The 13631-nt window shown below is 54.9% G+C and overlaps 5 protein-coding genes across 5 annotated transcripts; 1 reads left to right on the top strand and 4 right to left on the bottom strand.

Annotated features, from left to right (window-relative positions):
• Positions 1-1014: 1014 nt before the first annotated feature.
• On the bottom strand, positions 1015-4080 carry LTHEOB_288 (DNA excision repair protein; the record flags this gene model as incomplete). The annotated part of the gene is made up of 3 exons (XM_035511740.1): positions 1015-1071; positions 1126-3938; positions 4044-4080. 3 exons carry the CDS (start codon positions 4078-4080, stop codon positions 1015-1017), a joined length of 2907 nt encoding a protein of 968 aa, XP_035372290.1.
• Positions 4081-5037: 957 nt separating this feature from the next.
• Positions 5038-6226, bottom strand: LTHEOB_287 (Mitochondrial 54s ribosomal protein; the record flags this gene model as incomplete). The annotated part of the gene is made up of 3 exons (XM_035511729.1): positions 5038-5161; positions 5215-5901; positions 5985-6226. The coding sequence occupies 3 exons, from the start codon at positions 6224-6226 to the stop codon at positions 5038-5040; spliced, it is 1053 nt and encodes a 350-aa protein (XP_035372289.1).
• A 345-nt stretch (positions 6227-6571) lies between these two features.
• On the top strand, positions 6572-9392 carry LTHEOB_286 (Ubiquitin carboxyl-terminal hydrolase 2; the record flags this gene model as incomplete). The annotated part of the gene is made up of 6 exons (XM_035511718.1): positions 6572-6682; positions 6870-6956; positions 7009-7383; positions 7441-7891; positions 7940-8077; positions 8131-9392. The coding sequence occupies 6 exons, from the start codon at positions 6572-6574 to the stop codon at positions 9390-9392; spliced, it is 2424 nt and encodes an 807-aa protein (XP_035372288.1).
• Positions 9393-10830: 1438 nt separating this feature from the next.
• LTHEOB_285 (Dioxygenase) lies at positions 10831-11334 on the bottom strand (the record flags this gene model as incomplete). The annotated part of the gene is made up of 1 exon (XM_035511707.1): positions 10831-11334. The coding sequence occupies one exon, from the start codon at positions 11332-11334 to the stop codon at positions 10831-10833; it is 504 nt and encodes a 167-aa protein (XP_035372287.1).
• A 571-nt stretch (positions 11335-11905) lies between these two features.
• Positions 11906-13442, bottom strand: LTHEOB_284 (Glucan endo-alpha-glucosidase Agn1; the record flags this gene model as incomplete). Its single annotated transcript, XM_035511696.1, has 2 exons — positions 11906-13165; positions 13221-13442. 2 exons carry the CDS (start codon positions 13440-13442, stop codon positions 11906-11908), a joined length of 1482 nt encoding a protein of 493 aa, XP_035372286.1.
• Positions 13443-13631: the final 189 nt, after the last annotated feature.

The following is a 13631-nucleotide window of genomic DNA, read 5'->3' as shown; positions in this document are numbered from 1 at the left end:
CACATCACAGTACCACCACCACGGCTCACCAGGGAAGATACGAACCCTTGACAAAACGGGGTCTTGAAGGAGTTTCGGTAGCGTGGCCGGGCTTGCAAACTGACGATATTGATGGCGATTCCCGCGGACAGCATCCGCGAGGGCCGCTATCGAATCCGGTCAATCACCAACCATCATGTAGCAGATATAGCGGTCAGCTAGGAGGTATAAACCGGTGGTTGGTAGTCTTCTCTGCCGTTGGTTAAATTTAGCTGCCGCATCCGCACCCGTGGTTGCCTTGCCGATCAGTAACGGTATCTGGGCCTTGGTGGACCATGCAGTGCCTGGTTTTGCTGACCGGATTGATTGCTGCTGACTGGCATGCACGCGGCTCTTCGCCCGACGCCTCCCTTGAGTCTTGCCCAATCACCAGCTGTTCCTATTCGTTGTTCTCTACGTCATGTCCGGGCTCTAATATTGCCCACCGCTCCAAATTTGTGAGCCAAAGCCACGTGGAAACTGTCCATCGTGACGATCATCCTAAAATTGCTATCGCTCGCAAGCGAAAGTTATTTGAGTCAGCAGTGCGTATCGACATGAAAAACGAGCACCTTTGGGAGATTCTCGCTAGCAAAATAGTTGTTTTCTCTACCTCATCTGTACCCGATCTCTACTCGCCTACCACTGTCATTAATCGTGACGAAAATATCCTCCGCGGGTATAGAAAGAGCATGCAGCAAGCACACATTGAGTGTTCCACCGCATAACTGCAAGCTTTTTTACGAAATGCATGAATGGTTTTGGGTAAGGGAAAACGCATGCTGATGCGAGGTGAAGCTACTCCCGAATTTTTGAATGTGGAACGAAAAGGCTCCTGTGTGACGAGCCAACTTTTCAGAAATTAGAAGCAAAGACAATAGAGAACGCCGATTTAGTATAATCCTTCGAGTTTGTTCAGAAGGTAATGAAGAAAATGCAGGGGGCGAACGAATTTCCATGGAATGCAGGCGTCGAGCTGCTGGAGCATCCTGTTGTTCAAGTTCCACGGAAAAGGAACTGCATGTCTTCGGGTGTGAGCTTCTCAATAGCAACCTGAGCGAGATATTAGCCTTAGAAAGATCATCAAGAGGATACGTCTATGCTTACCTGATCATTGTTCACGGTGCCGTTGATCAGCGCTGCCTTCTTTTCCTGAAGCATAACGATACGAGATTCTACAGAGTCTTCGATAACCAGCCGAGTGATGACGCAGGGACGCTTCTGGCCGATACGGTGGCAGCGGTCGGCGCTCTGCCACTCCGCGGCTGGGTTCCACCAAGGATCGACGATGAAAACGCGAGAAGCCTCCGTCAAGTTCAACGCAACTCCACCGGCCTTCAGCGAGACCAAGAAGACCTCAACATCGGCATTCTTCATGAAATACTCGATGGATCGCTGGCGCTGAACGGGGCTCATGCTTCCATCAAGCATGACAGTGTTGAAGCCAGCACGGCGGAGACGCCACTCAATGAGTTGAAGCATGGACGTGAACTGTGAGAAGACAATCGACTTGAGAGTTTGCTTCTTGCTGCGAAGTTTGTAGAGATCGTAAATGAGCATCTCAATCTTGGTCGAGGATGTCCATTCGTCCATCTTGATTCGATTGATGATGGAGTTCTTCTTGACAAGGTCTTCATCCTGCTCAATATCTGGCTGCTCCCAATCAATGGAAAGGGGAATGTGGCAGCGAGGACAATCCGCATCCGCATCAGAAGCCTCGCAGGTTTGCACATAGTTCTTGACGCAAGCCCTGCAGAACTCGTGATGGCAGCGAGACTTGATGGCTTCTTCGGCTGGCTCATCGCAGATGTTGCAGACCAGAACGTTCTGGCCCCCTTCATTCTTCTTTTTCAGGATCAAATCAGGGTGATCAGCAACCTGGCGCATTTGCATAATGAGACCGAAGATGTTGGCGTAATTGTTGAGCATCACACCACGCGAAACGTACGTGTCAAATTGACGGTGCGTGTTGGTCATGATGCTGGACGAAAAGTCGCGCTCCACCTCGCCAAAGAACTCGTTGTGGATCTTGATCTCCTTGGGAGGAAGTTCCATCGAGCTCGTGTGATCACGCTTCATACGCCGGAGCATGATACGTGAGGTGATCATGTGAAGCTTGTCCAGAGCTTGCTTCCTCTTAACCGGGTCGTCGCCAGTGATGGGGTTGAGCAACTCCTGATTGAAAACCGACAAGTGCTGCGCTCCAGCATGACGGCACTCAGAGCATTTGAAGTCCTTATCAAGGGTCCAGTGCAGTTGGGCACAGCTGCACTGCTTGCAGAAGTAGTCTGCAAAGGGGCGAACTTCCAGAAACCTGAGCAGCGAAAAGAACTCGCCGATGCGGTTCTGAACAGGAGTTCCGGACAGACACCACTTGTACTTGCCCTTGAGTGCGAAACACGCCTTGGCAACACCGGTCGTCCTTTGCTTGATACTGTGAGCCTCGTCAAGGATCAGGCGATGGTACTCGATGGCATGGATTGGCGAGGCTTCCTTGATAATTTCGTCGCCGCGGGTCCAGCCCTTGACCTGCTTACGATGCAAAGACTCAAGACTGTTGTACGAGATCATGATGACATCGTACTTCTTCAAGTCCTTGACATTGAGCTTCTTGGACTTGGCATTCGAACCATGGTAAACTAGGACCTTGAGTTTGCCATCAGTGTAGTCATTGATTTCGTTCGACCACTGCATCAAGGCTACAGGAGGAACAAGGACCAAAGTCGGAGCTTTGGCAGGGTAGTCCGACATGATCAGCGAGACAGCTTGGATGGTTTTACCCATGCCCATCTCATCGCCGAGTAGGCCGCCCTTGTAGGGAGTCTTTTCCTGTTTGATCATCCAGTCAAGACCTTCGAGTTGGAAAGATTTCAACTTTCGGCTGATGGAAGCCGGTTGCGGCGCAGGAGTTGGCTTGATGATGGGAATCTTCTGGAGGTCCTTCCACATCGAGTGGAGCTCCGGGTGCGACCGCTCGAAGTTGTCACGGTGACGCTTCTTCCTGCGCTCACGGAGGTCTTCAATTCTGTGGTACCCTTCTCGAAGGCGAGCTCTCTGTTCCTCGGTGAGCTGAGGAACATTGAATCGGGTTGTATCGGTAGTAGAAGCCTGTCCCGCCGAGGCAACCTGATTGATGAGAGGAATGTCCAGAGACTCGACGTCTTCGGAGTCATCTTCAGAAGCCGAGTCCTCGAAGTCGTCAGTAGAGTCATCGTTCGACAAGCTCACGGCCTCACTCTCGGAGTCAAGGACCATTTTGTTATTGCTTGCGCGTCCTGCCCGAGAACGAGTGGGGAGCTTCGTGGTCCTTGGAGGTTGGGCCTTGGCTTTACCCTTGGAGCCAGATGCGAGTGGCAGGAAGTCCTCGGCTGAAAGGTCCGAGGGAGCAGGAGACAGATCCTCCTCATCAGTATCCTTGACTACGGGCCTGAAGGGGTTCCAAGACTGGTCGTCCTCATCGTCGTCGTCCTCGCTGTCGTTGATCTCTCGCTTTGGCTTCTTGAAGTTTCCGTTGCCATACTCTTGTTCCTGCAAGGCAAGAGCGATTTCCTCGTCATTGGTGGTATCTCTGTTTTCGATCTTCACCTGCGAAGCCCTGGTGCTTCTCGTTCGCTTCGTTCTCGTCGATGGCGCGGGTGTGTTGGAGTAGCTTGTCGCCGGGGTGTCAATTTCGGCAGAATGGTCGCGACTCGTGGAGTCGATTGAGGACTCGGTGGAGGTTGCCTTCTTTCCCGAAGATCGTGTTGCTCGAGGTGCAGACATGATAGCGACCGCTTTCAGAGTGCCAACTTTAGGCGTAGCAGTAGTGAGTTCGTCCTCACTGTCGGAGCTGTTCGGAACGAAAGTGCGGGATCTCAAAGACCTAGTGCGACTGTTGATTGGGGTGACAGACTTGGCTGCAGGTGAGCCAGTCGAAGATGCTGCACGAAGAGTCAGTGGAAGACGCGTCGGAAGTTGAGCAGCCCGTATTTTGTGTTGCGAGGCAGCAGCAGCTGCCGCAGAAAGTGGGCGCCATCCGCACTTACCGGACTGGGCTGACACCCTGGGTCTCCCTCGCGCCATGGCAGGAGCGCAACAAAAAAACTGACACAGACAGCTGCGTGAGCGAACGAAGCCAGGCAAACGGCGGGGACAATGAGACTGGGCGCAAGAAAGAGAGGCAGCGCATCGGATTGTCTTACAACTTAGCGGCGGTTAGTAGCTTCTACGATTTGCCACAGGGGAAATTTGAATGGCACTGTATCGGATCGGGAGCCGACCGCTTCGCGGTAATCAAAGAGTGAGTGAAAGAAGAAGCCGGGTTTCGTGGCGATTTCTAAGTGCCGTGGATCTTGCTCGATCAATGAAGTGGAGTCGACGGCAGCTGCATCGACCCGCACGTCCCTTGCCGTGGTGCTTATCGCCACGGTCGCGTCGGCACTTGGGATACGCGCGCCATCACGTGCAACATCAAAGGGCAATTTGGCTTCCACCGCAATGCTTCAATTGGCCCAAGCTCCTGGACAAATGAAACATTCCCCAGACAGTCAGAATGCCATTCTGCTAATAGTGTCGCGTCATCTTGTCATGTATTGTGTGGTGGATATCTCCCCATACCACGCGCGTCTGTTCACATGGGCACAGTAGCCGATGGTTGGAGTGATACCATGAGCAATCTGACATTTATGCGCGTTTGAAGCTCGGTCTTAAACGCGTTTGCCTGTCTCAAAACCTGTACCGCATGAGGTCGGCCTCAGATTGGGCAGCTGGGGGCTGCCGCCGTCCTCGTACCGCAGGCTGCCTATTAAATTATCACGTCTTCTGTTGCACCACAGCGGTGAAACACAGGCTAATCATCTTCAAACCAACCTACTCAAGTCTTTTTTCAACAAACATTGCCATCGATACATAGCACTCCGCTTGAAGTGGAGTTTGCTTGCGCTCATGAAGTATTCGTACACGCCTACGCGTGGCTCTGCGCCGGCTTGAGGCTTTTGCCGCCGTAAATGGAGTAAGTTACAATCGAGCGGTGTCTCCCATTTAGTTCCTGAGCTTGCCATAGAACGGAATACCAATGGCGTTGAGCAGCAACCTTGCCTCTCTGTCAGTGGTTGCTGACGTCTTCACAATGATGTGGCAACCGGGGATCATCTTAGGCGGATACCTGGCGTCAACGTTAGCCAGGAGAAGCTCACACGCAAGTCCACTTTCACTTACATGTCGAAGTTGACCTCAATTTCCGGGTACATGGCCACGGCATCAGCAGGCAAACCAAAGGCGATGTTGCCGCTGCTGTCTCCCGAACTGCCCTTAGCTCCCTTCCATTCCTTAATTCTCGGTAGGACCAAGTCAATCGTTTTTCCCAAGAAATCGTACATGTCCTCGCCCTTCAGTTCGGCCTTGACAGCGACGAATTTGCCTTCACGCAGGCCCCATTGAGACACAGCGTGCCTGGATTTGTACGCAGTGGTGCGAACGTTCGTTATTGACTGAATCACCATTCCGGCAACGTGCAGATGTGCCGAGTCCTCTACCGCCTTGGGAACCATAGTATGGACCGTGACACCCTCTAGCTTCGGGACGTTCCTGAACGTGATAGGCTGTCGCAGAAGGCGGAGCGTGTCTCCACCGCGGGGGCCTCTGAGAGGGCGGTTCTTGAAGTAGGGCGAATCACCGACCCATTCTCGTAATCTTTGCGACTTTGGTGGTGCACTGTAGCCGGGGGGGTGGTGGTGGTACGCCAGAGTCATCAGGTCGGGCTTGATTGTGCTTTCGTAGGTTTGCTCGAGGCGCGGCAGAGTGAAGGGCCCGGGGACGAACAAACGGGAGGCAGGGTCTGACGGGGGAGGAGGCTGGTGCGGATGCAGAGGGCCACGGTAATGCTTTGGGGATCGGAACTTGTATCTGCCATTGATGCGTTAGTGGAGGCCAACGGTGACGGGTGCTGCAAAAAGTGCCACGACAGCACCAATTGTGGAGTGGCGCACCTGCTGGACGGCAGGGGCTTCTCTCGCTGCTTTTGCCGCGCTATTGGATCCCAGGTCTTGATGATTTCGCCATCCGGAGGCGGCGCGGCGAACGACGAGGCTTCCTCCAGGTCCGCGCCGGAGTCCGCGGCCGGCGACGAAGAGGCATTGCGGCGGCCAAGGGGGGCGGCGACGCTCAGGCAGGGGCGCGCATCGGTGCGGAGGGCACAGCTCAGGCGCGCGCCGAGCTCGCGGAGGGCCATGGTGGAGGAGAGGCTGGCGTGATGTTCAGTGATGTCGTCGGCCGGATGCGCAGATCCAGAAAATCGAAGACAGCTGCGCACGGACAAAGCGCTTGACCTCCGGCGGGCTCTAGCTGAGGCCGTTAAGAACCATGACCGTTGCAACAAACAGCACATACTCACATCGCAAGGGAGCTCGAGCTCTCCTTTCCCCTCCGCCGCTGCGCTCAGCCGCATCCGACGCCTCGCATTCGCTTCGCCTTGGGCCGCAAACAAATCCTCCGCGCAACCAGCGCCCACTTCGCCGTCTGCCTACCCCACACAGTCTGAGCCAACTCCAACCTCCCCGGCCGCCTTGCTTGATGGATGTCTGCGAAGTACGGCGGCGAAATCATGGAGGGGATGTCGCGATTCTTAAGCAGGCGCGGCAAGCGCTCTGCCGGTGAGAAGCGCAAGAGCCTGAACAACATCGAGGAGGTCAGTGAGGTGTCGCCATCAGCCGGGCCGCCGCGGGGTCGCTGCATGTTGCGCAGGGTCTCCACCTTCATCTTCAACGCCGCTACGCCTGAAAATGACGAGGGCCCTCTGTGCAGCCGATGCGCTGCCCCGACGGTCGACTGCTTGCCTCCCCCGCCCTGCCCATCCTGCTGACGCCGATTGACAGCCACCGCCACCAATTCCATCAGACCTGTACAACATTTTCCACACCGACGATAACAAGAAGCAGAGGACCGAAGAGGAAGAGAAGAAGGTGCGCGGAGCCATGTGACAGTCTCTTGTGGCGGCGACTGATATACGCGCAGGTCAAGGCGATTGCGCAGCGTCTCACTGCCTACGGAATCAACACCCTCAAAGAACCCCAAATCACGTATGCGCTACGGTCCCGGATTACGAATGGCGACGTCAAGGAAGCCACAGAGCTGCTTGTTCTCTTCGAAGACTCAGTCGACGGGATTCTGCGAGAATACAACCCCAAGACGAAATTGCTTGGCGCCGAAAACAGGTGTGCAGTCACCTGCTATCTGGACTCCCTCCTCTTTGCCATGTTCGCCAGGCTAGATTCATTCGAGGCCATGCTGTTCGACTCCTTTGCCGATACCCCCCGAAGACGACTAGCAACCATCTTGCGACTCTGGGTGAATCTCCTGCGCGCTGGAAAATTGATTACCGTTGACATTGTACGTGGAGTCCTATGCGTTTTGTTCTTGTCCAGGACTGACTGAGCTCTCGTGTAGACGAAGCATCTCCAGGAAGCCCTGGCTCAGTGCGGCTGGGAAGATGCTGCACAACTCAACCAGCAGGATGCATCAGAAGCATTTACGTTCATCACTGGTCAACTTGAACTGCCTTTGCTCACACTGAAGATGGACATCTACCACACTGGAAAAGAGGACATTGCCGATGATCACAGATTCGTTAACGAAAGGCTACTGGAAGTTGCCATACCGGAGGACAACCCGCACAGCGACGAGCCGATCAAGCTTGAGGAATGTCTGGAAATCTACTTCAACAACCGTATCGAAGTCAGGCGCCATTTAGAAAGGAGAAGCACCCTTCAGTCGGTTCAAGAGAATGAAGAGGCTAAGTCGAGCTTCCCGGAAAAATCCAACGCGGTGCATGTTGAGTCAGTAGAAGTGACATCCGGATCGGAGTCGCCAGCCGCACCGACCTACAGTAGTGCCTCCAGTAACCCCAAATCACCGGAAAGACCTGTTAACACTCGGCACCGAACAGACAGCATTTTCAGCGAACGACACTACGAGGTTGGAGAATCATCTGAGAAGCCTCCGGCTGGGCCTGGACGTACCCGCTCAAGTTCATTTGCAAAGAAAGAGATTACCATGCCTGCGTGGCAATTCTTCAGCTTGATACGTGAGTCATGAGTTGCTAGGCTGGCCGCTTCGATAGAGCTAACTGTTTCGCAGCCTGGTACACCGACAATGCGCCTGCCAACGATGCTCAAGTTGCTGCACACTTTGCAGCGAAGCGACCAATTTTGGGCATTTGCTTGAAGAGATACTCAATGCTGCCTAATGGCCTGCCGATGCGGCGAGGCACATATATTGACATTCCTTTAGAGATCGCGCTACCCCATTTCATATCGGATGACCGGATGCAGGAAGAAGGCCCTCTCTTTGGGAACTTTCAGCTTGTCCTGCAATCTGTGGTGTGCCACCGCGGCGCATCCGTGGATTCTGGCCATTACATTTCCCTTGTTCGCGGTCAGACTCCAAGCCCAACCGGCTCGAGGGATGGGCCGGAAAACTATCGGCCTGATAACGATGACGAGCACACGCCCTGGATGCGGTTTGATGACCTGGCAAAGCAACGCGTAACCTATGTCGACATTCACCAAGCTTTGAAGGAAGAGACGCCATACCTTCTCTTTTACCAAGTTTGTCCCATCGATGAGGAACTGGCACGAGGAGATCCTCCCACATACGAAGAGGCAAACTCGGAAGCCACGGGTGCAGACGACACAATCCTAGCCGAGAAAGGAGAGCTTGCGATTGACACGTCAGACTGGGAGCCCAGCCGCCCGAGCCTCGACTACACAGAAAACCATGTCTTGTCGACCGGTCAGGACGTGCCCGGCTCCAACGACTCTGCACGGGGCCGCTCGAGCTTCAACAGTACCCGGCGCAACAGCATCGCCTTCGACGAGAACAGCCTCGCGTCGCGCAACGCGACGGCGCCGTCAACGCCGGCCGATGAGACGCGCACGAGCTTCCTGTCGTCACGGCGCGGCTCCAAGGCCGCCAAGAAGAGCGGCAGCAAGAGCCGGCCAACCAGCCAGAGCGGCGAGGGCCGCCTCAGCATCACCATGTCGCGCCTCACGGGCCGCAAGAGCAGGGACAAGCTCGGCGAGACGGGCAGCACCAGCACGCTCCCGCTCGCCAGCAGCGACACCAAGGAAAAGGAAAACAACAGCGGCGCCGACGACAGCAACGACGTCGAGAGCGACCCGTCCAACCCGCTGGTCCTCGTCGAGGCGCCCACGAACAACGGCGGAGGAACTCCGATCAAGAGCTCGACGACGATGGGCTTCGGCCGCGGGAAGAAGGAGAAGAAGGTGCGCAGAAGCAGCAGCGTTCCGCTGGCGGCGGAAGAGAGCTCCACGATGAAGGACGGAGGCAAGGGGAAGGCGAAGAAGAAACCGCCGGACCGGGAGTGTGCCGTCATGTGAGACCGCGCGCATCTTTCCCATCCGCCGCCGTCTTTTCTCCGCCTTCTTTTCTTCCTACACCCCTTCATGGCGCTGGCGTCGTCATTTCTTTTCGCATGTATTGTTTGGCTCCTTTTGGCATCATCTTACCTGCGCGAAGAAAGCATTCTGCATGAGGCGAGCATTGCAATCCACCCAATCGCATCACAGACCATGTCTTGCGTGCGGCATTTGCTTTCTTCCTTCTTTCTATTCGGCTTTTCGTCCTTTTTTCTCTTTTCCTGTACAAATAATATATTTTAATTCTCCCCACGCTCTGCTGTTTTATCTTTGATTTATCTTTTTTTTTTGGCAAGCACTATTCACCCTCTACACCGTGAAGATACAGAACTGGAAAGGAAGACAGGTACATATGCGACAAAAAAAAGGTTCGGGATGAAGCGAATGATATCCATGTGTTTAGGTTTTTGTCTGTGCTGGGAGTGGCACTCATCGTGTTGATAGATGGCAAATGGATAAGGGCAGTCTTTTGGTGTTTCACGTCTATGTCCAAATTTGCAAGTGAGAGGGGAGACTTGGGCATATCCACCCATGGGAAGCAGACGTGCTGGTCCGGGTGGTAATTACAAGGGGGTATCGCAGCCGACGGCTGGCACGAAGAATAGTAAGGCCCCAAGCATAGCTTTTGCCTTAGCTTTTTCTCAGAAAAATGAACAAACACGGGTCGTTGAAGCTATCGTCCGGATGTGTCTGTAGGAATTTTAATTCCACATTCTCATCCGGACGATAGCTTCAACTACGCATGACATAAGTAAAAAACGTATCCACGCCAACCATCGGCTGCGGGAGGGGACTGTAAGGTATGGAACAACACATTCGCAAATGGGATTCAACTACTCGGAAAAGTCACTGTGAACAAGGAAACGAATTGGAAGACTGAGGAGCCTTGATTGTCAATGGTCAAGCCTCTATCTACCTTGCTGATGGTGGCGGTCTGGGCCTGAGGGGACATTCTGACGAACAGAGCTGAAGCTGCGCCAAGAAACCGAAGTACCTGAATTTCCCCAAAATGCCAATCGCCAACCGAAATTACTAGCCGTCTGAAAAAGAAGGCGCGCTTTTATAAGACCAGAAAGTGAATGTGCTATCAGTGTGTTGTGCAAACCGAGCGCCATCCCAAAGTCGACTGTGGTACAAAAGAAGCCGCTTTTTTAACGGAAGAAGGCGATGGTGATGCGGGTTTCTTTAGTTCACTGGGTGAATGTTCGGGCATCCGCACGTGCAGAAGCATTTTCCGGGCTTGTTCTGGCCCATCTTGGGACCGGAGAGCTCGACAGGACCGTTGAAAGCAATGCAGCGAGAGCCTTCACACTCGTCTTGGTCGCGAAAATGGTCTTTGCAATACGCGACGCAAGCAAGCTTTCCCTCTCCCTGTAATAATCTGGGTTATTCAGAGTTGCTAACGTGAAAGTTGGGAAACAAATGAAGCGAGGTGAGGTGAGGCGAAAGGGAAGAGGATCAGACTCACATCCACCTTGGTGCCAGTGGCCCAGTCGCAGTGAGAAGGCATGTAGCCGGCGAAGGGAGGGTCAGACTTGGAACTGTTGAAGCCCACGGAACCGTTGAAGCCCTTGGAACCCTTGAAGAAGTCGATGATGGAGGGAACCTCGACGAAGCTGCCGGGCATGTTGGTACTGGCGGGCGGCTTGTTGGTATTGGCGGGCGGCTCAATCTGGCCAGCGGGGTTCTCCGGGTGGACGCGTCTGGCGATGGCATGCTCGTAACGAGCAATCTGGTCCTCGGCCATGAGACCATACGTGCGGCGGCTCACATGGCCATCATCGACAAGCTTCTTGAGGTCGTCGCAGAAGTCGGCCTTGGCGATGCTGACCTTGGCGGTGCTGGCGCTGGCGGCGAGATAAAAAGCCATGAAGAAAAGAAGGAGCTTCTTGAAAGAGGCCATTTTGGTGGTATAGAACGAACGGAAAGGCTTGTCGAAAGCGAGAGATTGGGTTGCGAATGAACGAAAGCCGTGAGTCGGGCGTGCCAATGAAGCGACGAGGGTCGGGAGCAAACGAAAGTGGGTGGAGGAGGAAAAGGTTCGATGGAGGAGGAACGGAGGGTATTTATAGGAATGCCAAGACCGCCCGCCTGCTCAGCTGGAGCAAGGCCAGGTCGTTCCTTCCTCGTGTACGAAAGGAAGGTGCAGAGTTTTCTTTGCAGGAACTGATATGGTTGGCCTTTGTTGGAAGTGGCTGCTGTTTCGGGGTCGCGCGCGCGACCCGCGCGCCGGGACGGCTGCGGACAAAGCCTGGGCCTCCACGCTCCACTTGCTAACGCCATGGCAGGTGCTTTGGAACAGGGTGGTTCGAGGTTCGAAGGCCAGAGTGGCTGACAAGTACTTGAAAAGTGCAACAGAAGAGGTGTCAATCGCGAAACCGTTACTTAGAAAGCCAGAGTTGGCGGTTGGTATGAGAATACTCTGCAGCTCAATTGATCTATGTCTACTGTGTGATGTCTTTGAAGCCACGAGTTTACGAGATATGCACGACGTGATAGTTGTAGTTATACGTCTTGCTCTCGTCAGCCTCATCAGTGATGTTCACAGGACTGTCGCCAGCACCCATTGGAAGGTGGCCATCCTTGATGAGCTCAACCCTTTGCGGGCCCGTCTTCGCGCCCTTTACGCTGTGGGCGTTCAGGCCCGGCTGTCCTGGAATAGAGGCGAGCAATTCACCGCCGCTCCAAACATTGATGCCAACGCCCTTGGTGTCTGCTGGCAGCAAAATGGCAAAGTTGATGGCATCCTCGGCGTTCTCACAACCGGAAGGCCGACCCATGCTGTCGCCGGGACAGTGTGTGTGAGCCAGGCGGTCACGGTACCAGAAAGCGCCAGCAAAACCGCCAAACGGCACAATTTGAGAAGGGTGGGTTGCACCAGCCTTCCAGGCGGCTATGAAGGGTGCAATGACGTGGAGCCAGGCCTTGTGGTCGTAGCCATCGGTGTAGAGACCGATGTCGGGGCAACTGGCGATGCCCTCTGGCCACACATTGCCAATATAGTGGCTCTCACCAGCGTCGTTCCACGAGATGATCTGAACGAAGTCGGGAGACAAGGCCAGCACCTGGGCCATGCGCTGGGCGAGGTTGAGCTCACCGCGGCGATACCAGTTGCCGCTGCCGTCAATTCGCTTGAACTGCAGCGAAGACATGGGCATCATGTAGACTTTGCCAGAATTGTGGGCGCACTGAATGCCGACCTCGTCGACGGCGGAGCTCACGTCGCTGACGCCATCGTCCTTGAAAGGCCAGGCCGTCTCCCAGCTGAAGACACCATCGACGACGGAGTAGCGGTTGAAGAAATTGTCGTCATAAGCGGCGCCGCCGTGGTCATCAAAGTCGGGCACAAAGAATGGGATGATTCCATAGCGGTCCTGGAGCTGGGCACGGAACTTCAAGGTCCAGCCTTCGTTGGGGTGCGGCAGGTCAAAGGCCTTGCGACCGCCCTGGAAAGTGCTGACGAAAGGCAGGCCCTGGTAGCGGTAGTAGGCGGGATGGGCCTGGTAGTGGACGAAAAGCGGCAGGAAATCCACGGGGTCGGCCAGAACATCCATGTCAAACGAGAAGAACAGCTTGAAATCGGCGGCTTCGGCAGCGGAAAAGACCCAGGACAGCGCGGTCAAGGACCAGTCATCCTTCACGTTCTGCACGTTCAAGACAAAGGCATCGAATCCAACCGACTTCGCTTCCCTGACATCAGTGTGGGCTTGCTCGATGCTGCCCATGCTTCCGACCTGTGCTTCTGGTTAGTAAGCTGGGGGCGGGACGGTGCTGGGGCCAATTGAGTACCATGTAATGGCAGAAGATGCCCTTTCGGCGACGGTGGTAGTCATGATGGCAATGGTCCAGCTGCGGGCGCCGATCCTGGAATTGGTGCTGATGATTGGGGTGGGAGTCCAAGGGCGGGGGCGGAGGCTGCGCTGGGGCCTCGTCGTCGCGCAGGCCGACGTCAGCCAGCAGGTCCTTGACCTCGCGCTTGCTCTTCTTCCAGAAATCCCCAATGCGATCCATTGTCTGCGGGATCCATGGCGAACGGCGGTGACGGGATTATTTATTGACGGCGAGAGGTCGTGTTAAAGCGCATCCGACGATCCGACTGGGCGCTCGGCAAGAGGGTCCCTGCAGCTGCTGACTTCGCGCCGCCGACGCGCGAGCGAACACCTCTGCTTCCCAATCCAGATGGATTGATCGCGCACCCCC

The sequence above is a fragment of the Lasiodiplodia theobromae genome (assembly GCF_012971845.1).
Source record: "Lasiodiplodia theobromae strain AM2As chromosome Unknown scaffold_1, whole genome shotgun sequence".
Classification (NCBI taxonomy): domain Eukaryota; kingdom Fungi; phylum Ascomycota; class Dothideomycetes; order Botryosphaeriales; family Botryosphaeriaceae; genus Lasiodiplodia; species Lasiodiplodia theobromae.
The sequence above is the reverse complement of the archived record's forward strand: the minus strand, read 5'-3'. Positions and strand labels throughout refer to the sequence as shown.